This window comes from Zingiber officinale, chromosome 10A, assembly GCF_018446385.1.
Source record: "Zingiber officinale cultivar Zhangliang chromosome 10A, Zo_v1.1, whole genome shotgun sequence".
Taxonomy (NCBI): domain Eukaryota; kingdom Viridiplantae; phylum Streptophyta; class Magnoliopsida; order Zingiberales; family Zingiberaceae; genus Zingiber; species Zingiber officinale.
Genome location: NC_056004.1, coordinates 54055396 through 54080490, shown reverse-complemented (window position 1 = coordinate 54080490; position 25095 = coordinate 54055396). Strand labels below are relative to the sequence as shown.

At 33.5% G+C, this 25095-nt stretch overlaps 1 protein-coding gene across 3 annotated transcripts in view; it reads right to left on the bottom strand.

The window, feature by feature from the left end:
* Positions 1-4742: 4742 nt before the first annotated feature.
* Positions 4743-25095, bottom strand: part of LOC122026908 (protein HIRA-like) — a 43957-nt gene continuing 23604 nt past the window's right edge. For 2 of the 3 annotated variants that reach the window (XM_042585639.1, XM_042585640.1), the window contains 2 exons: positions 5551-5668; positions 4743-5074 (listed from right to left, as the gene is read on the bottom strand). In XM_042585639.1, the coding sequence (XP_042441573.1) occupies positions 4916-5074; positions 5551-5668 (277 nt within the window). In that variant the 3' untranslated portion in view covers positions 4743-4915. Of the gene's footprint in view, positions 5075-5550; positions 5685-12408; positions 12479-25095 lie in introns of all 3 variants that reach the window. The other variant, XM_042585641.1, reaches the window with a different exon arrangement.

Genomic DNA, 25095 nt, shown 5'->3' with positions numbered 1-25095 from the left:
ATATTTTTCTCTTGTCTGGCCATGGTAATGTAGTACTTGTTGGTTTCAACAAGCCTACATCTTATCACGAAGCTGTACGGGACCCAGATTCTGAGAAATAGCTAGAGACCATGAGATTTAAAATGAAATTCATGTACACTGACCAAGTATGGATTTTAGTTAATCCACCTGAAGGGATCAAATCTATGGGTGTAAGTGGGTCTTCAAAGTGAAAACTAACATGGATGGTCTTATGCATACCTATAAAGGTAGATTGGTGGCTAAAGGATTCAAGCAAATTCATGGTATAAACTATGATGAAACTTTTTCACCAGTTGTGATACTTAAGTCTATCCAAATCATGCTCGCTATTGCAGCTTACTATAATTATGAGATCTAGTAGATGGATGCCAAAACTGTATTTCTTAATAGAAATCTACTCGAAGATGTGCACATGACACAACCTGAGGATTTTGTAGATCCAAAGCATCCTAGAAAGGTATATAAGTTGCAAAAATCTATTTATGGATTAAAGCAAGCTTTTGGAACCTGGAATTTCGATTCGATAATGCAATCAAAGTGTGTGGTTTCATCAAGAATGAAGATGAACCTTGTATCTACAAGAGGGTTAGTGGAAGCACAGTCATCTTTCTCATATTATACGAAATGATATCCCTACTGTTCAGTTAGTGAATAATTGCCTTGAGAATTATTTTTTGATGAAAGACTTATGTGAAGCAGCCTATATTTTAGGTATCAAGATCTATAGAGATAGATCTAAAAAATTGTTTGGTCTAAGGCAGAGTCTATATATTGACAAGGTGCTTAATCGTTTTGCCATATAGAATTTCAAAAAAGGATTTCTGCCAATGTCACATGGTGTGAGTCTTTTGAAGACTCAATCGCCCTCTTCTAAGAAAGAAATAAATCGCATGGATCAGATTCCTTATGCATCTACTATAAGGTCTATCATGTATGTCATACTTTGTACTCGCCTAGATGTCCCGTATGCATTAAGCATGACGAGCAGATACCAGTCAAATCCAAGTGATGGTCATTGAACAGCAGTCAAGAATATTGTTAAATATTTGACAAGAACTCAAGATTATTTCTTAATCTTTAGAGGCGATGAAGAGCTTGTTGTAAAAGGTTACACTGATGCTAGCTTCCAAACTGACAAGGATGATTTCAAATCACAGTCAAGGTATGTATTTTGCTTAAATGGTGGTGTTATGAGCTAGAAGAGTTTAAACCAAGAGACAGTCGCTGACTCTACAATAGATGTCGAGTACATTGCTACTTCAGGTGCAGCAAAAGAGGTTGTTTGGATTAAGAAGTTTATTACAGAGCTTAGCGTTATTCCTAGTATAGCGAACCCAATAGACTTCTATTGTGATAACAATGGGGTTATTGCACAGGCTAAGGAACCTCGCTCTCATCAGTGATCCAAACACATACTATGGTGATTCCATCTCATTCGAGTGATCATCGATAGAGGAGATATAAGGATATGTAGAGTACCGACTGATGCTAACATTGCAGATCCTTTGATCAAGGCTTTATCACAGAGGAAGCATAATGGTCACACTAGGTCACTAGGTATTAGATATTTCAGTGATTGACATTAGTGCTAGTGGAAGATTGTTAGTATTAGCCCTAGTACCAGTTATGAGATGATTGACAAGGATATTTTTGTATCATATTTCATTAATTAATAAAAAATAAAATTGATTATTATATTTACTTTAGTTTAGTGTCGAATGAATAAGTATAATAATGTCCTAGGATAGTATATCATTAATCAAAAAGAATATCAAGAGATAACAACTTTTTATATTTATTGGATGAGTACAAAAGTCATTTGTAAAAAGTAACCTTTAGGTGAAGTAATCTTTTGTGTAAAATAAACTCTTTGGTAAAGTAACCTATTGGTGAAGTAATCCTTTTAGGAAAGTAACTCTTTTGTGAAGTAACCTTATATAGGTGAAGTAACTTTTTGGGTGATGGTGATCTTCTTGGTTTTTGCTCTTCTTCCTCTTCTTCTCCCGACCAAAAACAAGCTTGTGTAGTTGCTAGCACAACAAAGGTTGTTTCTTTTCCAAGCCGTGAGTTCATGAGACAGAAAGAGAACGTCTTACTGTGAATACCGTAGAGACACGGACGCGCTAATTGCGTTGAGATCTACATCCAAATCAAAGTTGATGTCGGGAGTACCAATTTACACAACAAAGGTAACTATTCTATCTGATAGAATAAGAAAATGTAGTATACATTATTCGCAAGGATCTATGGAGGGATCCTTTTTTCGCTACATTAGGTGTTGTTTTATGCATAAGATCCGTACAAGATGCATATGCAAATAACCTTGTACAACACAGTCTTCAACTATGAGTTGGCCAAAGTTGAAGTTGATGACGGTCGAAGTTCAATCATCACCAAATAGATAAGTGTAGATACGATCTAGAGTGATGTCAACATGAGGCTCAGGAAAAGATGGAGTAGGGCATGATAAACAATAGAACGTGGAGGCTGAGGAATGCAACACGAGTCGGTTCTTAATCAGATCAAGTGTGAAGATGATATCATGACCTCCAGCTTTAGAAGAAAAAGTAAGACCATCTACCTTAGCTAAGTTATTATAGAACTTGGTATACTTTTACTGCTTGGTCCAGTAAATAAATGTGGAAAGAGCATAGTAAGCTATAATCTCTAGAATGTTAGGGCAGTGATCTATGAAGAACTTCCTACCAATATATCTAGAAGGCATAGGTGAATATGTATGCTCATGAAATCTATGTCTACATTGCTCAAAGAAAAAGCTCAAGTCATCCGAAGGATGCTCGGAAGTGCTAAGCTTAGTAGCTCTACGTTTTGGTCTAACATTTAACAAAATAAGGAAACTGAATAAGAGGAAAAACATTATGTGTAAACAAATACATAAGATTAACAAGGTATGATGATCAAGTAGACTTAATCTCGGGACGAGGGTCAAAAACAAACTCAAAAATGGATCGAAAATGAGTTTGGAAGAGAAAAAAATAAGTTGGAAAGAGTTTTCGACGAGTGCCGCATGGTCGCCTATATAAAGGTTGTCCGGGCAACTGCCTATATAAAGGTTGTTCGGGCAACCGTATGGGTACACGGTCAATCCGGTACATCACGTTAGGAGCGCATGTTTGAGGTCACGTGTGTTTGAGATCACGTGGGCGACCATATACGACTAGGGTTGACCTTATACTGACTTTTCACCTAACATAATAAATGCAATTTAAATTAAGACAATTTGTTACCAATCGGAAAAGATGTTAGACTTTTTGATTTTTTTTTTTTTCTTTCTAATTAAGTTTTTCAATCCTTGCATTATCCGAAAAAGATATGGCGAAGGAAACCCACCTAAGAGAGAGGTGACTCCTTATACCAATAACAATCCTTTGGTAAGGATAGGAAAAAGGAGGCAGCCAAATGTTACTTTCTTTAGCAAAAATATAACTGAATGTGATTCTTAATTATATGATACATACTTTGAATACTGGATCATCTCAGTCAAACGAGACTACCAAGTCAAATATTAATTAGATGTTGAAACTAGTGGAGCAATGATCCAAATAGGCGAAAACTATATGGGAGAAGTAGCTAGAGCAGCCTATGATGCCTTTAAATTAAAATTCTCATATGAAGTCACCAAAATTAATCTCTCAAGGCAATAATATAATTAATTTATGTTATGCCATTCATAAGCATTTTAACAATCAGGAATGCAAATACAGGATTAGACTTGAGACAAAAAAAATCATGAGAGACTTTAACAGCTTCATCTATTTAGTTGCAAAACAATTTACCTCTTGTTATTGTTTCTTTATTTGAATTACTGTAGAATTTTGTAAGAGCTAGAACTAGGCAACTCTAAAGAAAGGTTGAGAGGTATTAGAGTAGAGAAAATGTAGTCCATTATTTATGTGTTTTAATTAATTTAATATAATTCAATACATTTTGTATATAAATCATTACAAAAAAACATAATGGTTAACAACATGAGATAAATAAAAAAACATTTCACTGATATATAATGTGATCCATCAACTTATTTAAATTGAGAACAATACAGTCATATTAAGACTCAAGCAAACCAATAATTTTTCTAAGGCATAAGGCATATAAACAAACACACCTTTCAGTCATCAGGGTTTGGCAACATACTTTGGTAAAAGGATTTCTTTTCCATTAATTGTACTCTGAACTTGAATTCTTGTTTGGCCCCAGGAGGTGCCATATGGATTCTCTGCCCGTGCTCTTTTTTCATCTGGACCTGTCTATCAATAAGAGTAATGATCCCCATAAACAAGATTCATTTCCCCCTTCTCTTTCCGATGAGGAGAAAGATGAACAAGAGAGATGATATCAAGTATTACATTAATTATCAATCTGTGGATTCTGGTAGCAGACAGCCATATGATGCAAGACAGCAGATAAAATAATATAAATTGCAAAGAACTAATTGGAAAATATACGATAGAGCGATAAAGGATTACATAACTGGGACATCAAGAAATCATTAACCTCACAATCGTTGCATCACCTGTAGTTCTGTACCAAAGTTCTGCAAAAGTCCAACACTTCAACGAGATGTCAAAAAAAATAGGTTGAATATTTGAAGCTCAGATGGCAATGCTGTTTGGATATTTACTGAGGTAGATAAAAGTGGTAAACCCTGCTGGTTCCCACCATGAACCAAGAGTTGTTGGCCTAGGCTCCAAAGAAATATATGAAGGGAAACAATACAAGCATTTTGATGACATTATCAGCACAACTATTCTGTAGACAATATGGTTAGACTATAGTTCGACAGCAGATCGATGTTACATTGATAATTCTCAGGTGTCAAGCGAGGTGATGCTTACAAAATTACAAAGACTAACTTCATCATGGGTTGGCATCATTACGTTTGTGGAGCAATATCCATAGTATCTGTATGAGCTTCACTAGTTTCATATTCAGTGAGTAGGTCCATGAACTCATTTAGCAGCCTTTGGACCTTCCTGTTTGAAGCAATAGCCGGAAGAATATCTTCCCTGAGGAGTTTGTGCTTTTTCATTCCCTGCAATTTAATAACAGACCATAATTTCAGAAATAAGTTCGTCCATGGATGTAGATGCGGAGAATATATCGGTATATCAACTTCCTCCATAGCTCGATTAAGCACCACTCAGATTTGAATACAAATCAACTACCCTATAAAATATCTAAAATATAGCATAGCAGTTTGAGATGCCAACATGCCACATTCCGATGCCAAGAGTAAAGATGTTCAGGAATCCCCATTGCATAGCCAACAGTCATGTTCGAGGATTGCAAATTTCAGTTTCGGAAAAATTAAAGGTAGCCGTTTAGAACAAGCTAAGATACACCTCAGCATTATGATCATTTAATTTGCATCCATAATGAGGGATAACTAGGAGAAAATTATATATCAAAAAACTTATAGTTTTTAGTATATTTCAAGACATAAAAGAACTCCATGTAAGAAATGCAGAGTGATATATTGATCATCTTTTCCAAGAGAGAGAATCTTACTAGCACATAAGGATCCCATGCTGGATTCTTTGGGTCTGTAGGCGTAGACTCTGCCATTCCTGTGGGAGGACCAAGAAAACTTTCACAAACTTCTCGAAGACGAGACTCATCTGCTTCTCTGCAAGATTATATAACTGTCATCTCATTAGTCCTTGGTAAGTTGCTTGGACAAATTGCTACGAAATGCTCTATGTTGATGAATGCATTATGTGAAAAGCATCAAATGAACCCAGACTGATGTGAAAACAACACTGCACCAATTATATATCAATATGGACAAAGAAATCCTTGCAAAAGAAATAATCACAAGATGATGCAAATAAAAATAGAGTATTTCTAAACTAAAACAAATCAATAAAATAAAATAATTCAGTATTTAAATTTTATTTTATTTCATTTCTATTTGATTTTGAATAAAAATTTATTTTATATCTATTTTTACTATTTTCAAAACTCTCATAGTGAAAACTCCACCATGGCCATTCCTGGGAAGGGTTGCATTATGTTATCAATGTTATGTATGGATTTATCAAACTGTAGTGATAATGCTACGTTGTTCTTTAGAAAGAACACGTAGAGTCCGATCCCAACGTCTCGGCAAGGACCGCACAATTTAATTGTAATGTTAAATATGCAAAAGTTCTCACACCTTATGTTAGATAAGAACACATATTATAGAAATACCAATTATCTTAGATTTCAAATATGGACATAGGAATGCTCACTAGCAAAAAGGAAATAGATATGATGATTAGGACAACAATTAATATTTTGTGTTTACAATAAATAAAATATATAGGAGAAAAGAGAGATGATAAATAAAAACTCTGGCTTTAAGTTATGATATAAAAGAAAATAAAATAAGAAATGGATGGAGTAAGTATTGTTGTACATAATTCGTTAAAGGATGAAATAATAGAAGTAATTAGGAAGGGAAATAGAATTATAGTTCTTAAAATAGTCGTAGCAAAAAAAAATTATTAATGTAATTAGCATATATACAAGTAGAATTAGATACAGATGCCAAAACTAGATTTTGGGAAGATTTAGATGAGGTAGTATAAAAAATTCCAACATACGAGATGATGAAAGGGTGTATAGGGGCTATGATTTTAAAATAAGAAATGAAGAAATAAAAGCGATATTAGATTTTGTAATAGTATATGAACTTATAATAGCTAATATGTTTTCAAGAAAAGAGAAAAACACTAAGATATGTTCAAAATTGAGTAAATCATAAATTGATTTTCTTATGGACAGAAAACATTAAAAAAAATTGTAAAGATTGGTCATCCTTGGAGAAAACCGCCCAAAGTAGAAAAATGTGCATGACTCTTAGAAATTAAATGGTTGAAATCAAAGGATGAAAACAAATAAAGAATCTTTAGAAGAGGGTAAAAGCACAAGTATTAAAAGAAATGCATAGTAACTCAATACGACATGAGATAAATGAGATAAGATGACTTTATATTTGAAAATAGTAATCAAGACCTAACTCGGCGAGTCAAGAGATAACTAAATAAAGAACTAATGGTGAAATGAGAAAGTACAAAAAAAAAAGTGACAAACATGAACAACATATAAATTACAATGAAAAACATATTAAAAAGTATGCAGTAATCAAGAAAGATGCCAAGAAAGTAATGAGTGAAGTCGAGAATGAAACTTTCAAATGCTTGAATCAACAACTTGATACAAAAGAAGCAAAAAGGGGCATCAATAAAATACTTAAAGAGAGAAAGGAAAACAAAGAATCTGACTCAAATAAGATGCATTAAAAATAAATCTAATATGTACTAGTGAAGGATGAGGAAATAAAGGAGCGATGGAAGAAATATTTTCATTAACTTTTTAATAGAGGCTTAAGTGACCAACTTAGGTTAGGAAATTAAGTCATTCAAATGTATAGAATTTTAAATTTTTATTAAACAATTCAAATTTTAGAAGTTAAACTGACATTAAATGGAATGCAAAATGAAAAAGGATTAGATATATTCTAATAGAGGTAAAATGTGCCTAGGTAAGTAGGATATTAAATGAATACGATGTTATTCAACTTGATATTCAAACTGAAGAAAATATTTAGGAGCATTAAGCTATAGTATGAAACTTTAGGAAAGAGTGATACAAAAAAAATTAAGAGCAAGGTGATCAAAAATCAATTTAGATTCATGCTCGAAAAGTTAATTATAAATGTAATGTATCTTCTTAGACAACTGATTGAAAAGTATCGAGAAAAGAAGTAAGACTTAGACATGATATTCACTAACTTTGAAAAAACTTATGATAGAATCTCAAGGAAATTTATAGAGAAAATTTTAGAAGAGAACGGTACTAGTGTAGCGTATATTAAAATAATAAAGGTAACCATAAGAATATAATGATAAAAATGAAGACTCTAGACCAATTAACTGAAGCATTTCCTATAATAATAGGACTATATCAAGGATCAATGTAAATCCATATCTTTTTATAATAGTCATAAATGAACTCATTAGACACATCCAAGACGCATTACCATGATACATATTATTTGCATATGACATTATTTTGATCGACAAGACACCTAAAGGAATAAATCCTAAAATTGAATGTTAGTGGGAAATACTGAATAAAAAATTTTAAACTTAGTGAAGTGAAAACAAAATATATAAAATTTAAATTTAGTAGTATTAAACATAGCAAGACAATTATTAAGATATGAGACAATAATTTATAGATCTTTAAGTATTTAAATTTGTTTTTGCAAGAGAATAAAGGGTTAATTGAGATATTTTACATAAAATACAAGCAAGAAGGTTAAATGATTATACTAAAAGGTTTGATGATGCACCTTAATAATATTCATGTAGTAGACAAAAATGGCTTGATGATTCACCTTATACACTAAAAGGGTGCATACAATATAAGAGGAGACTATACTTGTACACAAGCATCGAATGATTATACTTCTTCAAGAAACTTGTGTACACAGTGCATGGCACTTTGGGGAGACAAACCTTACGTGTGGCAAGTATCTATCGCCAGAGACATTAAGAACATGATAAGATGATGACTTAACTAAGATTGGAGATTGAAACTAGCTTAACTCAGTTAGGCCACATTGAGACAATTCGTTTATCTTGCTCATTAGTGAAACTACATGATGATACGATTAGACTAATTTAGATTGTGGGTTGTGTTTCATATATAATTTTTGTAATTGTTTTGCAAAAATTTTATTTCATCACGAGCATATTTTGCATACTTGAATCTCTTTTGTATCATTTTCACTCTTTTAGTTCGGAGAAATGCTCTTTATGCTTTTAATTGGCAGGACGTGAAACGGGAGCTTAATTGGAGTAAAAAGGCCTCAGAAAGAGAATCTATAGCAAGAAACATACTCTAGCTATGTCCCATGACATAGGCGTATTCCTCCGGCCAAAATTAGACGTGAAACGGAACAATCATGGAGGCCATAGCCACCCCTAGGTATAGTCATGTCCCCCTTCTGCCGAAAACTAGCCTTAGTCAGCTTCTAACTAGGCAGTGCCCCTAGGCACAACCGTGTTCATCGACCCAGCGCCCAACACGCCTTAGTCGAGCCACACAGCATGGTTGTGTCAAGCCCTCTCTTTTACCAACAGGGAGCAATATGCCCAGGCTATGCCCCTAAGCACAATCGCGGTTCGGTAGTGGCACCCTGACAAATTAGGAAACAAGCAATGGTTTTGGCCGGTTATGAGGACTATAAAAAGCCCTAAGAGACTCTTGTTTAGGGAGGTATTTCCCCTTAACAGGGAATCGAAGAGTCGTTTCCAGGAACCGTCGGAGTTTCTGTCCATCGTAAAGCTTGGAGTTCTTCTGAAGACGACGATCGGCACACAACTAAGCATCGTTCTCTTCTCCTTTTCTCTTGATTTTGAGTTGTAGAATGTCTTCTTCTCTGTCTTTTGGTTGTAACTCCATCTCCATGGAATAGTATTCTTAATTTTAGGATGAGGGAGTAGTCCGATTGACTTGTTGCTACTATTTTTATATATCTTTTCATCTTTCTTTACTATACGATGTGTTTATCCATGATCTAGATTTATTGCGCATACATGATTATGACACTAACTATGCATCTTGATATCACACGGAATGTGGGGAAGGACCGAAAGGTGAGCCCAACTCTTTGACCCATAAAAATCAAGACATGAGGGGTTGTTCACAAAAGTTGTCCAAAATCTCACAAGAGCATCATTGGCTATTACAAGGCCAAATGGGTTTACCCCGACTCGGCGTCACGAAGTAAAAGATAGCTCCTAGGAGATCACGAGGCCACATGACAAGGTCTTCCTAAGAAAGCGATCGCTTTAAGACTACCTTGAAAGTAGCCGTTGTGTTTGAGTAAACACGTCGATATAATTCTAAAAGTTTATATCGGTTACCTCGGGATCGATCACCTTCATACACATAAACATTGAGGTAAGAGAGTGAATGATATTTAGGGTGTCAATAGTCGTTGTGGTGAAACCAAAATCCTAAAATTGTTTCTGAAAACAGATTCTCTTCTAAGACTCCTTGTGTTTTCTTAACTCATTTTCTTTCTTTTATAATTCTTGCGATTTTAATTGTTCTAAATAGCCTGCTTTGCGATTCTGATGGATACTCAATTTATAGTATGTCGATATTTGATTATTTGACGACAATCATACATTTACAATTTTCACCCATCTTATACTAACCAAACTCATTTCATATTTTGAAAATATTTGACTCAAATGTTTACTTTCTTGAATTTTCAACCAAACAAAAACATTAGTTAATTTTCAAAATATAAGATTTTCTACCAAATTTAGAGTCCCTCGAGCTTACATCTTTATCTATTGTTTTTTCCATAGGTTGTGTGATGTAAATGCCAAGGTAGACACCTTTATTGGACGCCACTATAGTTGGAAGCAATTAGCTACTGCCTAATTAACTATTGTCATAATAGAAATAAATTAATTATTGCCTAATCAGTAGAAAATAAATAATGGTCTAATAACTATTGCTATAGTAGAAACAAATAATGGCCAAATTAACTTTTCGATTTTTGATTCGTTGGTCTTGTTGGTGCAATCGACCTTCAAGATTTTGATGTTTGTTTGACAATATGTTTAAAGAAGTCTAGTCAGGTCAAGGTTAATTAAATGACTAGCAAGGGTAGGATGAGACTAGTCCTAACTTCAGTTAGGCAAGGGGAGTCCTACAGTTAGGCAAGGAAAATCCTAATCACGGCTAGGCAAGGGAAATCTCAGCAAATCATAGAAACCAAATAGGATTCGTTAGGTCTAGAGAACCCGATATTGAATCCCTAGCAAGCCGATCCGATACTAAGTCCTGGTGAGACCCTAGAGGGAGGTAACCTTAGGTAACGAAAAGTCTTGGAGGAGTAAACACCAAGCAACCTTGATCGAAACATTTTCGGTCGACCGGACTAGTGGATTTTGGTAAACTTAAGTTTAGTTTTGCCATAATATTTTGCATTACTACTATTGCAATTGGCTAATTTAGTATTGCATGAAAAGTTTTAGAGGATCTGACAATCAAACACTTAACAGAGAAAATCCAAACAGGTCTGGAAGACCCGATGTTTGGTAGGTAACTTGAGGTCAGCAACTGGAATGGAGCGACAAGAATGTCGCATCCCGGAAAGGGACAAACCCTAGATCGCTAATCCAACTGAATAAACCGGAAGGTTTCCAAATTGAGATCAAGACAAGTCTTACTGTCTTACTCATGCAGTATTATACCATTGTGCTAACTTTGTGTTGTAGGGATACTTTTTTATATTATGGAATTAACTCTGTTTTGCAAAATTCGAAGGGATTAGTCGACTAAACAAGAGTTTCAGTAAATCGAACCTAGCTGATGTGGCAAGGTTCAAATTGCGCAAAGAAAACTTCGAAGTCAAGTGGATCAGTCAACTGAACCTAATTTGGTAAATACAGTGACAGATTCGATCTTGGCAAAGTTGAAAAACATAGAGATTGGTCGATCAATCAAGGTGATCAGATGTTAGCAAAGTTGGAACATTAAATGGCATTAATGACACGAATATCAAATCTCGGCAAAGAAGGAAGACTGTGTGATCACTCAACCGATAGGGAGGTCGGTCGACCAAAAGGATCAATCGACTGAAGGATTTTTCGGTTGATCTAACGCCACTTAAAAAAGTACATCTCAAACTCTGAGCTCTGAGCCAGGAACAACTTTAGTGCAACCTTCTATTATTTTGTTTGTGCTACTACTCTACGCCTTAACTCTGTGTGCAAGCTACTACACCGAAGAGCTCCGACAAACCTTCATCTTATATCTTCATTGTCAGTATATTTATCTTCAGCTTGTATAATCCTTTGTAAACATCTTTCTACGAATTTTAGTGAATTGTCCAACGGTACTATCAAGGATCACGGGTCTTGGAGTAGGAGTCGACATAGACTTCGAACCATGTAACCAACTATCTCTCTGTGTATATTGTTTTCAATTCCGCTGCTATACTTTGATTTTGCCTTAATACTTAAAAAGAAAAGGTTTGCAACGAGCAATATTCAACTCCCCTCTATCGCTATTCCGATCCTTCAATTGTTATCAAAGTTGGTTGCTCTGAATTAACTTAACCGTTTTTTGAACATTTTTTACTTTTCTTTTCTTTTTGTTAAAAAAAAAAATTAGTATATTCTCTTTCCTCCTAAATCTCGTATTGCTAATCCCAAGACTTGGAAATTTTCTTTGATTATCCTTGTTTTTGATAGAATGGCAAACTCCTACCAAGAGGACTATAGTATTGTTCATCCTCCATTGTTCACCAGTGAAAATTTCAACTACTGTAAGAGAAGAATAGAATGCTACCTCAAGTCCGATATCAAACTCTGGCTCACAAGGATACACACCACCCATGAAGAACGGGAAATCGCTAGACCTGTAAAAGCGGAATCTCCAAATGGTGAAGAAAGCACAAGTAAACTATAAAGCTATAAACACCATCCAGTGCGGCTTAACCATGGAGGAGCTAAATCGAGTCGAACCCTATGAAAACGTAAAAGAACTATAGGATCTTCTAGTAAAATTGCACAAGGGAGCCGATGACTCCAAGGTAACAAAAAGATATCTCTTACTTAATAATTTATTTAATATAAAAATGTTGCCCGAAAAAATTGCATGCACGACTCAAAGACATCCTCAACGGTCTCCATCTAATCGAACATCAAATGGAAAACCGCAACACTATAAGGTATACTCTAAACGTCTTCCCTCGAAACTCATTATGGGCATCAATTATAGATGTTGATAAAGTTTCAAAGGACCTTTCAATTATTAAATTAGACTAACTTTTTTGTAAATTAGAGTTACATAAGCAGTCTAACTTAAGTCAAGTTGAGAAAAGAATTGCATTGTATACAGGACCAAGCAAGGAGACGAAGTCCCGAACAAAGCTTGAACCCGAGAGCAAGTCAAACTCAGACTCTACAAATGAAAAAGAACTGATGAACATGGTTAGAAGGAAGTTCAACAAGAAGAAATTCAAAATGAGTACAAAGATGTCACCCACTCAAATCAAAACAAATCAGAAATAACTTACTATGGATGCAACACTTCAAACACGAGTGCCCAAATCGGAAGGAGGAGAAGACCAAGTTCACAAGAAAAAAGAAAGTTATCTAGGCAACTTGTGACGGGTCATCTTCCGAGAAGTCCGACACGAAAGAACCGAAACACTCGAGCCACCTTGCACTTATGGCAAGAAATGAAGAGTTCGAGTTTGAGGACGAGTATGAGACCGATGACGAGTCCGAGAGAAGCAACAGATCCGCATCCGTTTCCGAAGGACACGATAAGGTAACTTTAAATTCGAAGTCTGAAATATTGAAAGTAATTAAATGCTTATTTAAAAAATTAACAAACATCAAAAAAAAAAAAACTTAGTACTTAAGGAAATTGACCACCTTAATGAGCAAGTTAGCTTGAATCACTTGACTAACCAAGTTCCAAGTGGAACTTCAACTCAAGTTGCAAAACTTGAGAAATAAAATTTCAACTTGAAAGGACAAGTGGAGCGACTCAAGAAAACTTTTAAAAAGTTTGAATTAGGATCCAAGTGTCTAAATATAGTACTTGGATCGCAACGAGCCTTATACAACAAATTTGAACTAGGTTACAAACTAAACAAATTATATTTATCTTTACTTAGGCAAAACGTTAGAAATCAAATTCAAGCATGGGTCCCTAAATCAGTTTTAACTGTACCAATTGAACCAAAACGATAGTTGGTTCCTAAGAGTCGGATTCATCTTTTAGATAGACTATATATAAGCTATGACTCAGTAGGAGCAAATAGAAAAACTATTCACCCAACTTGATTGATTGAATATGCATACATACCTAGGTTTAAATTTACTTTTTTGCTTAACGTAAAATGGTTAGTTAAAAAAGTTTAACAAACCCTGATAGATTGAGATGATAGTACGCTAAGGAAACTTTGTCAAAGGCATGTCTAGGCTGAATCATGTGTTTTAACTGGTGCACTAGGCCTAGTGGATCTGGCTGAAGCTATCCCAGTCAAACATAAACTAGTTACACCAAAACCTAGTATTAAGTTCTTTGAGTTTGTTGTTTTTGAGAAGTTATCAGATGTAGTTACTTTAATGTTGTTCCCTCTGACTCACTACAGTTTAGAAACTTACTCTATAAACTCCTTGATGTGCCCAAAGCTAAATTTAAATCTAGCAAGGATCAAACGACCTTTTCTTAATAATTCAAACAAATTAAAATAATAAGTATTAATCCTAATCAATACTCAAAATAATAATAAACTTTAATTAAAATTAAATAATTAATCAAACAATTATATTAATTAATTAACTAAATTTGAATCTAAGTTAAACTAAATTGAAAAAGGGACCTAAATTAATTAAACAAATACTGATTAATTTAAATAATAATAAAATTAATAAATAATTATTTAATAAATTCAACTAATTAATATTCAATTCTAAGCATAAGAAATATTTCGAAATTATTTAATAACTTCAATTAACTTAATTTAAAATTAATTAATAAATTACTTAACATTAATTTAAAATTAATTAACTAATTACTTTAATTCGAAATTAATTAATAATATTAAATTAATCAATTAATAAATCATTCTCATTAACTCAAAAAAATAAACTAATTTCTTTATCAACTTTAAGTAATCAAAACTAAAATTTTAACTTATCTTTAACTCTTAATTAATTTAAACCTAATTAATTTTAATTTATTTCAAAATTAATTTTAATTAATTATTTTTTAATCTTAAATCTTTACCTAATTAATTCTTAATTAATTTTAACTTAAACTTAACTCCTAACAAATTAATTAAATTAATGTTTAATTAATAATAATTCATAATCAATTAATTCTTAACTAATTAATTATAAAACTTTAATCAACTATTAAACCAAAATTTAAACTTAATTTGACTACACCTTAAAATCTAATAAATTAACTCAAATTAATTATTATACCTAATTTTAACTTAAAACTTAAAATCAAAAAATTTTAGCATAGTTTCTAATTTGAACATAATAATTAACTTAACTTTTAATTAACCTCAACCAAAAATTGAATTAATTCAAATAAATCCTTAAATCAAAATTAATAATCTGAATTTAAATTGAAAGTTAGCTTAATCAACAAATTACTTTAATTAGCTCTAAATTAATTCAAAAATTAATCAATTACCCTAATTAACCCTAATAATTAATTTGAAAGTAATAAACATAATAACTAATAACTAAATTAATTAAATAATAATCAATTTGAATTAATCATTTTAATTAATCAAATTAATTTTTACTTAACTCAAAATTAAGTTTAATCATTTTATTAAATCCTATATCAAAAAAAATTATTGTTGACCAACACCTAAGCTCATAGTTCCTAAAGTCAACCACGATCTCTCAAACCTCTAGACATATAAGAATGCTTCCGTGTAGGTAACAAGGATATTTAAAAGTGTCTGGTTAAGGAGAAAAAACTCTATTGAAAGACATATTTTGAAAAGAGGTTCAAAATGAAATATATTTGAAAATATATCTTAAAAAAAAGTTTGAAAAGTTTTGAGTTCAAATATTCTCTTTTAAAAACATAGTTTCAACATTCTTTTAAAATATTCTTCAAAATCATACTTTAGAAAATATTTTGAAAAGTTATGTTTTGAAAAATATTTTTTAAAAGTTGTTTCTTACTTTGAAAAACTCTATAAAAAGTTGTTTGATAAAAATACTTTGCAAATATTTTTGAGAATTCTTAGTCCTTGTCAAATAGTTTTGAAAATCACTTTTACAAAATTATTTGAAAAATTATATTGGAAGCATTAATTTTTCTATGAAAAATATCTTGGTTTTGCAAAAATATTTTAAATCTTGAAAAATATCTTTAAAATATTTTACAAGAAAGTCTGAAAATAATTTTGAAAAGAGTCTTTCAAAATAAAAATGAAAATTTGAATATATCAAAATTGTCTTTCAAGAGGAAAAGGTGGATGTCTTTTTAACATAGGTATTAAATGATTGTTGGTGCAAAACCAATACCTAATTGTTGGTGCAAAACCTAAGGAGCTCCTTAGGAATCAAAGCAATTAAGTTAGTAACCTTTTTGATATATGCCAAAGGGGAAGAAGAAGGGTTTAAGTTCGAACCCTAATTATTTTTAGGCATAAGACTTGATTTGTTGGGTTAAGTAGCCTAACTTAAATATATTGTCAAACATTAAAAAGGGAGAGATTGTTGCTGCAATCGACCTCCAGGATTTTTATATTTGTTTGACAATATGTTTAAAAGAGTCTAATTGGGTCAAGTTGACCGATGACTAGTAAGGGTAGGGTGAAAAGTCTACCGAATGACTAATCCTAACTTCTGTTAGGCAAGGAAAGTCCTAACTACGGTTAAACAAGGGAAGTCCTAGTCGCGAATAGGCAAGGGAAATCTCGACAAATCATGGAAACCAGATAGGATTCAGTAGGTCTGGAGGACCCGATATCGAATCCCTAGCAAGCTGATCCAATGCTAAGTCTCGATAAGTGAAGCTAGGTGGTGAAAACCATAGGGGGAGGTAACCCTAGGTCCTAGTGAGTGATGCCGAGTGATGAAAACCCTAGGAGGAGGTACCACCTTAGGTAACGAGAAGTCTTGAAGGAGTAAACTCCAAGCAAGGTTGATCGAAAGGTTTTCAATCGACGACGCACGGTTGATTGGATCAACGGATTTGGGTAAACCTAAGTTTAGTTTTACCATAATATTTTGCATTACTACTATTATTGTTGGCTAATTTAGTATTGTAGGAAAAGTCTTAGTAGATCAGGTAATTATATACTGAGCAAAGAAAATCCAAACAGGTCTGAAGGACCTGATGTTTGGTAGATAAGTCGAGGTAAGCGACTGGAGTGGAGGAATAAGAAAATTATATTCCAAGAAGGGGCAAACCCTAGGTCGCTAATCCACTGAAGATATCGGGATTTTTCTAAGTTGAGATCAAGAGAGGTCTTATTCATGCAACATTATACTATTGTGCTAACTTTGTGTTGCAGGGATACTTTTTATACTATGAAACTAACTCTGTTTTACAAAATTCGAAGGGATCGGTTGACCGACTTGTAGTTTCAGTCGACCGAACCTAGCTGATGTGGAAGGGTTCAGATCGCGCAAGCAAACTTGGAAGTCAGACGGATCGGTCGACTGAATCGATCGACCGAACCTAATTTGATAAACATAATGGTAGATTCAATCTCGGCAAAGTTGGAAAAGCACAGAGATCGATCAACCAATCAAGGTAATCAGTCGACCGAACATTAAATGGCATTAATGACATAAAGATCAGATCTCGGTAAAGAAAGAAGGTTGTGTGATCAATCAACCGATAGGGAGATCGGTCGACCGAAAGGATGAGTCGATCGAAGGATTTTTCGGTCGATCGAACACCGCTTATAAAAATACATCTCGAGCTCAAAGCCAAGAATAACTTTGGTGCAACCTTCTAATCTTCTATCATTCTATTCGTGTTACTGCTCTACGCATCAACACTGTATGAGAGCTACTACACCAAAGAGCTCTGACAAATCTTAATCTTATATCTTCATTGTCGGTATATTTATCTTCAGCTTGTATAATCCTTTGTAAATATGTTTATACGAATTTTAGTGACTTGCTCAACGGTGCGATCAAGGATCGCGAGTCTTGGAGTAGGAGTCAACACAGACGCCGAACCAAGTAACCAACTATGTCTCTGTGTATAGTTTTCAATTTTGTTGCTATACTTTGATTTTGCCTTAATACTTAACAAGAAAAGGTTTGTAACGAGCGATATTCACCCCCCTCTATCGCTATTCTGATCCTTCAAGTCTTTCCTGAATCGTGTCATGTTTGACTTTTTATATAAGGAGTGTTATTATTAATAAAGGGGGAAAAGAATAATTGAGTAATTTGGGATCCGTCTAGGACGAGTCTTTCCCCCTCCCTTCCCCCTTACGTGTTGCATGACCAAGTATGTATCCAGATCTCGACCTGTGACTCAATTCTGTACTCAAGACCATAACAATTTGGTATCAGAGCCGATCATAGATGGCACAAATCCTATCACATCCAAACTCGATGCCTTCATAGAAAGATTGGCCTCGCACAACAAGTTTTCACGGGGCAGATCACCTCCCGCCAACGAGGACTAGCGAAGCAGATGGCCAAATTATCCCATACTATTCAAGACACAAGATGACGACCAGTGTCGACCGCAAACAGCCCTACTAACATGGAGTGTGGCCCTTCCAAAGCCTTGGAGATCATACTTGAATCGTCAATCAGCGGCACCCTGATTCCGCGATACTTAAAGATGGAGTTCTCCACCTATTATGGAGAAGGGGATCCACTAGGCAAGATTAAAAGGTGTGAAAAATTATTTGCCAACCAAAGGACCACAAAAATCGACAAGGTTAGTCTTGTTGTCTTTCACTTGGAAGTAATTCAAACCATTGTCATATCCGATGGGCCGCCTATGAGCAACAATCCTCTGGGAGAGCTAGCAAATCTGAGTAGACAGACTCGATAGAAGACTACCAGCGGCAGTTCCGATCCCACCTCGCCTGAACTTCGAACCTCGAACCTCCGACCACAACAAGAAGTTGACTTGTTCACTGCAGGGCTAGTCGAAGATCTCCGTATCGACATCGAACTGCATAAGCCTAAAAACCTAGGCATTCAATGAATATGGTCAAGGCATTAAAACGGAAACAGTTCTTCCATCAAAGAGAGGGCTGTTGCGCACGAATTGGGGTGGGACCACAACCAAGCTCAACACAACGAGGGGCATCAGCTAGGAGACTCCACTTCATTCTTCAAGCGTCTGACTCGTGCCGCGATGGCAGAATGGAGAACCAAGGGCCTCTATTTTAACTGTAATGAGTCCTACTCCACGGGTCACAAGTGTAAGCGCCTATTTTGGATTGAAGTACCTGATGATAACAGAGAAGGTGAGGAAGAGGGGGAAATGGATTCGGAAATTTCCCTCCATAGTGGTGTTATACCCCACTTTCAAGTATGAAGACAAGCTCAGCATCAAGAGGGGAGAGATGATGTGGGCATCGAGGTGGATGCCTTTGTCGGATGCTGCTATAGTTGGAAGCAAATTAGCTACTATTATAGTAGAAATAAATTAGCTATTACCTAATTAGTAGAAAACAAATAATGAATTAATTTAACTACTGCTATAATAGAAACAAATAATAGTCTAATTAGCTTTTCTATTTTCGATTCCTTGTTTCCTTTATGGGTTTGTCTTTCCTAAATCGTGTCATGTTTGACTCCTTATATAAGGAGTGTTATTATTAATAAAGGGGAAAAAGAAAAATTGAGTAATTTAGACTCTGTCTAAGACGAGTCTTTCCCCCTCCTTCCCTCCTTATGTGTTGTATAACTAAGTACGGATCCGGATCTCGACCTATGACTCGATCCTGTACTCCGGACCATAACATTGTGCTCCTTTAATCTCAATGGAAATACTCAACCTATGCATTATAATTTCACACTCATCAAGGGCATAAGTAACACGCAAACAATTTCCTCATAATATCTCATAGTGCTTCCTTTTCTATTATAAAAGAATGATGCAAGATGAAAATGATGACATGGAAAATGCTCTAGTTGCTTGAAGGTTACATTTTAATGTATTTGGAATCAAATATTTCATGTTGAAGAATTAAACAAATAAAAACATACACATTTTGGAACAAATTGGCTTAAAGATGAAATGTTTTAGGGCCTACATTTTAACTTTATTTTATTCCTACTAGGTTTTAAAACAATTTTATTTTTATTATGTACAAGACTACAACACACCTAGCCTATTTTGCATGGTTTACGAGACCAAGTTATGTTAAGTCTGTGAAAAACCCTCATCTTAATATTCTACTCATTCTAGCAAGAATACTAAATTTTGTACTTTCATGTTTACTACTCTCTGGAATGATTGCAGTTAACATACTACCTAGTGAAACAGCTGACTTAAACATGTATCTATCTTGTGTTTGCATCAGGATGGTAGAAAAGAGTTCGCTAAATAAGCATTGTCATCACATAAAATAGCTAATGCAAGGGTGTACTCAGACATTCCTATGAACGTTGTAACATACAAATGAATTTTCAGGGACAAAAAGTAAAGATATGAATAATTCTATCAACGATATTGGCTATTCAAACAAAAGGAATTACCAAAAAAGTCAAACAAGGAAAATTTCAAAAAACAAAGTCAACATAATTTTATATATTCAGATCGGATTTTGAATTTTCAAAAATTTCAAGTTGTTTTCAGATATTATATATATAGTACAGGTCGGGCTTAGGCCGGGAGTGAATTGTCTGATTCATTAAAAAATCAAAAAAAAAAACTATGCAAACCATAACTTTAAAATATTTAGGACTCAAAATCCAAACCAAAACCTGAAAAAACAATCCCAATTTTGAAGTCACTTCGGCTCAGATTCCGAAGTTGAGTGGGATTTGTCAATTTTTTCCCCACCGCAGATTGTACTAAGCAACCGGTCTGAGTAGTTGCATCATAAGGAAAATACACAAGCACTCATAAGAGTAGTGCATATCAAAATTCAAAATATCAAGACATGTCGAAGTATGGTGTCCGTAGCAAACTAAACGTGGGAAGAGGAAAGAAATGAAAAAAAAAAAACTATATACTTAAGTTCGGACTTTGTGTTCTATTGGAATGATCCAATTATCAGATTATGTTGTCCCCATAGGCCTATACTATTAAAAATAATAAATATTATTTTGATTTATCTTGATGAGTGTAATAGCATGTAAATGATGTTAGCATGACACAAAACTTGTCAAGATGATTGGTATAACACCAAAGAAAATATATATCTGCCGAGTAGTATTGAATTTAGTAATTTATCATAATACTAAACTTCAACTATGTCACACAACATGATATGAGATTTCAAATCATGTACATGTCGTCGTGATACAAAAAAAATTGCATGTGAAAAATAATTAATAGCGCGGACCATAAATAAAATGTGAACTAAAAATTCAACAAAAACAAGCATCATGAAAAGACTCCTAGGATCATCCATATACAAAATGCAAGAAGCATTGCTTCAATAACATGCTCATTGTATATATATGACTTCTAATAACATGCTTCAACAAGTGCGGGTTAAGCTTACAGCAACAACAATAACACCTTAACCCATTAAGTAGCGTTGGTTATATGAATCCTCTAAAGTCATTGACATTGATCTCCTATTATATCATCATCTATATTTAAATGAATTTTATCTTATTTAATCGTTGCTAACTAATTCGTTTTTAATCTCCCTCTTTCTCGATCAATATGTGTAGTTCTCATGGTCTCACATCACTTAATTAGGATATTTATTAGTTGTCTAAATAGATGTTCATATCATCTTAAACGTGTCATTCAATAGGCTCAATCCTAACTTTTTCTCTAAGGTTCTTGTCCATTCTCGTATATTTGCATATCCACCTTAGCATCTTTGTGATTCTTATATTCTACTTGTGTGATCAATTCATAACCCAACATTTAATTCTATATAACATAGCGGACCAAACTATCATTTTGTAAAATCTACTTTCTTTTAAGCTTTAGGGGTATCTTACAGTAAAAAAAAAAACTTCACTATCTTGTCCATTTTAACCATAGATTAAGATATTGGGTTGAGTCAGTCAAGACAAACGAAACTTACCATTTTGTCTGTCGATCGGCATCAACATGGGGTCAAAATCAGAGTCAGGAACTCACGATAACCTCCGCCAGGCCGCAAAGGAAGTGGCAATCTCACAACGAACTCCACGAAGCCACGGAGGCTATTGCAACCTACACAATGGGTTTTTTATTTTTATTTTTTCTATGTTTTAATTTTTAATTTTTTTATTCCTTTTCCCTATTTCTTTCTCTCTTTCCCTCTTAATTTTTCTCCTCCTTTATTGCTGATTTTTTTCTATTCTTCATGTTAAAAAATTTTTCCTTCAATGTTAATTCTTTTTCCTCCATTCATCCAAAGGGTAGAAAAAAATCTCTTAAACTCTTCATGGATAGTTAATTTTTTCTCTTATTCATCCGTCCATGATATTAGAAAAAAAACTCCTAAAATCATTTTGGATAGTTTTTTTCCTCTTTCATCCGTCCATACGAGGGGAAAAAAACTCTTAAAGGATGGATGATTTTTTTTCTCCTCATTCAATCCACGAGGTAAATAGAGAAAAAAAATCTCTTTAATAGGGAGGAATTATATTATTAGAAAAAAATAAATATAATATAATTTCTAATCATATAAATCAAATTATTTTATATATAAATTTAATTTTAAACTAATCAAAATAAATCCAAACTAAATCCAATTTAAACATACTTAAAGCAAACATTCTACTTAGTGGATTTTAATTAATCGTAAATTATCTTTTACTCAATAAGCACCAAATATTTCATGAGAGAATATTAAAATTTGAACATTTAACATTAATAGTGCGTCTATAAAAACCAAGTTTTAAAAAAAAATTTAATTAATATATTTATATTTTAAAAAATACCAAAATTGTATTAGTAAGGCATAACATAAAAAGAAACCTTGACGCAATTCAAAATTTTAAACATTAAGTTCAACCATGGATAGTCCTACTTGTATTATATGTAAAATATCTCTACCAATCCCTCCATCTTTGTGCAAAAAAAAATCCTAGATACTTAAAGCTCAATTACAAAACAATTGTTTTGCAATATTTCATACTACTAAATTTACACCAACAACAACAACCAAGCCTTTTCCCACTAAGTGGGGTCGGCTGTATGAATCCTTTTACGCCATTGAGCTCTATCTCCTATTATATTTAAATAAATTTTATCTTGTTTTATTGTTGTTAACCAAGTCTTTTTTAGTCTTCCTCTGCCTCGTTTGATATACATGTTTATCATAGTTTCACATCGCCTAACTAGAACATTTATTGGTCGTCTAAGTACATGTCCGTACCATCTTAAACGTGTCTCTCGAAGTTTTTCCTCAATAGATGCAACTCCGACTCTCTCTAATGCTCTCATTTCTTATTTTGTCCATCCTCGTATGTCCACACATCCACCTTAACATCCTCATCTTTGCAACTCTCATTTTCTGCTCATGTGCTCGAGTCATAGCCTAACATTCAACTTCATATAACATAGTAGGTACCTTTAAGTTTAAAAGATACTTTACAGTCACATAAAACACTCGACGCTCCCCTCCATTTCACCCATCCTACTTGTATTCTATGTAAGACATCTCTCTCAATCCCTCCATCGTTTTGCAAAAATGATCCTAAATATTTAAATCTCTCGGTTCCGGGTAACTCGTCCTCTCCTATCTTTACAATTGTTTCATTACTTCTAATATTGTTAAACTTAAATTCCATATATTTTGTCTTTAATCTACTAAGCTTAAAACTTTTCCCTTCTAGTGTTTCCCTCCAGTTTAGCATTTATTCCTTCACGTGTTTCATCTATCAAAATAATATCATCTGCAAACAACATGCACCACGGTACTATGTCTTGAATGTGCACAGTGAGTTCGTCCATAATTAGTGTAAAAAGATAGGGACTTAGAGCTGATCATTGATGTAACTCTATCTTTATTAGAAATGCTTCAGTTACTCCGCCTGAAGTCTTTACTCTGGTCGTTACATCCTCATACATATCCTTAATTAGTTCAATATATGTTACGCTAACACCTCTCTTTTCTAAAATTCTCCATATAATTTCTCGTGGAACTCTATCATAAGATTTTTCTAAGTCAATGAATATCATGTGTAGATCTTGTTTTTACTCCCGATATTTTTCAATTAATTGCCTAAGAAGATGTATAGCTTCTATTGTCGACCTTCCAGGCATGAACCCAAATTGATTTTCTATCACTGCGGTCTCCTTCCTTAATCTGTTTTCTATTATTTTTTCCCAAAATTTCATAATATGACTCATTAGTTTAATACCCCTATAGTTTGCACAATTTTGTACATCTCCCTTGTTCTTATATAAGGGAACTAGAGTACTTATCCTCCATTAATCAGACATTTTTTTCGTTTTCAATATCATGTTAAATAATTTTGTAGGTAATTCAATACCTTGTTTCCCTAAGCACTTCCATACCTCTATCGAAATATCATCTGGTCCAACGGCTTTTCCATTATGCATCTCATTTAAAGTTTGTTTTACTTCTGAAGTTTGAATTATACAATAAAAATTAAAATTTCTATACTCATTTGATCTACTTAAATTACCTAAATTAAGTTGGTCCTAAACCTTCATTAAAAAGTTGATGAAAATACCGCTTCCACCGCTCTTTTATTTCTCCATCGTTTACTAATACCCTAATTTAATACTACTAAATTTAAATTTCATATATTCTATTTTTACTATATTAAGTCTAAACCTTACTTCCAATACTTCCTGTCAAGATTCAAGCTTAGCATTTACTCCACGCATCTCATCAACCAAAACATTATCTACAAACAACATTGCACCATAGTAGCGTGCCTTGGTGTGTCCAATGTAAAAAGATATGGACTTAGAGTTGATCCTTATATAGCTCTATCTTTATATGAAATGTTTCGATTAATCTACCTAGAGTTTTCACTCTTGTCATTACATCCTAATATATTCTTAATTGTTTTAATATACGCTACATTATTATCTTTCTTTTATTAAAATTTCCATGTAATTTTTTTCTTCCATATTATATCTAAGTCCTTGAATATCATATATAAGTCTTGCTTTTTTTCAATACTTTCAACTTGTCAAGAAGTAGCTTCTATCGTCGATCTTTCAAGTATGAATCTAGATTAATTTTTTATCACCTTAATCTACTTTCTTGAATCTTTTTCTATCGCGCTTTCAAAGTTTTATGATATAGCTCATTGACTCAATGCTCCTATAATTTATATTGTTTTTATACAGAGGACTACAGTATTTACCCGAGCATATATTTCCTTTATTTTCAAATATCAA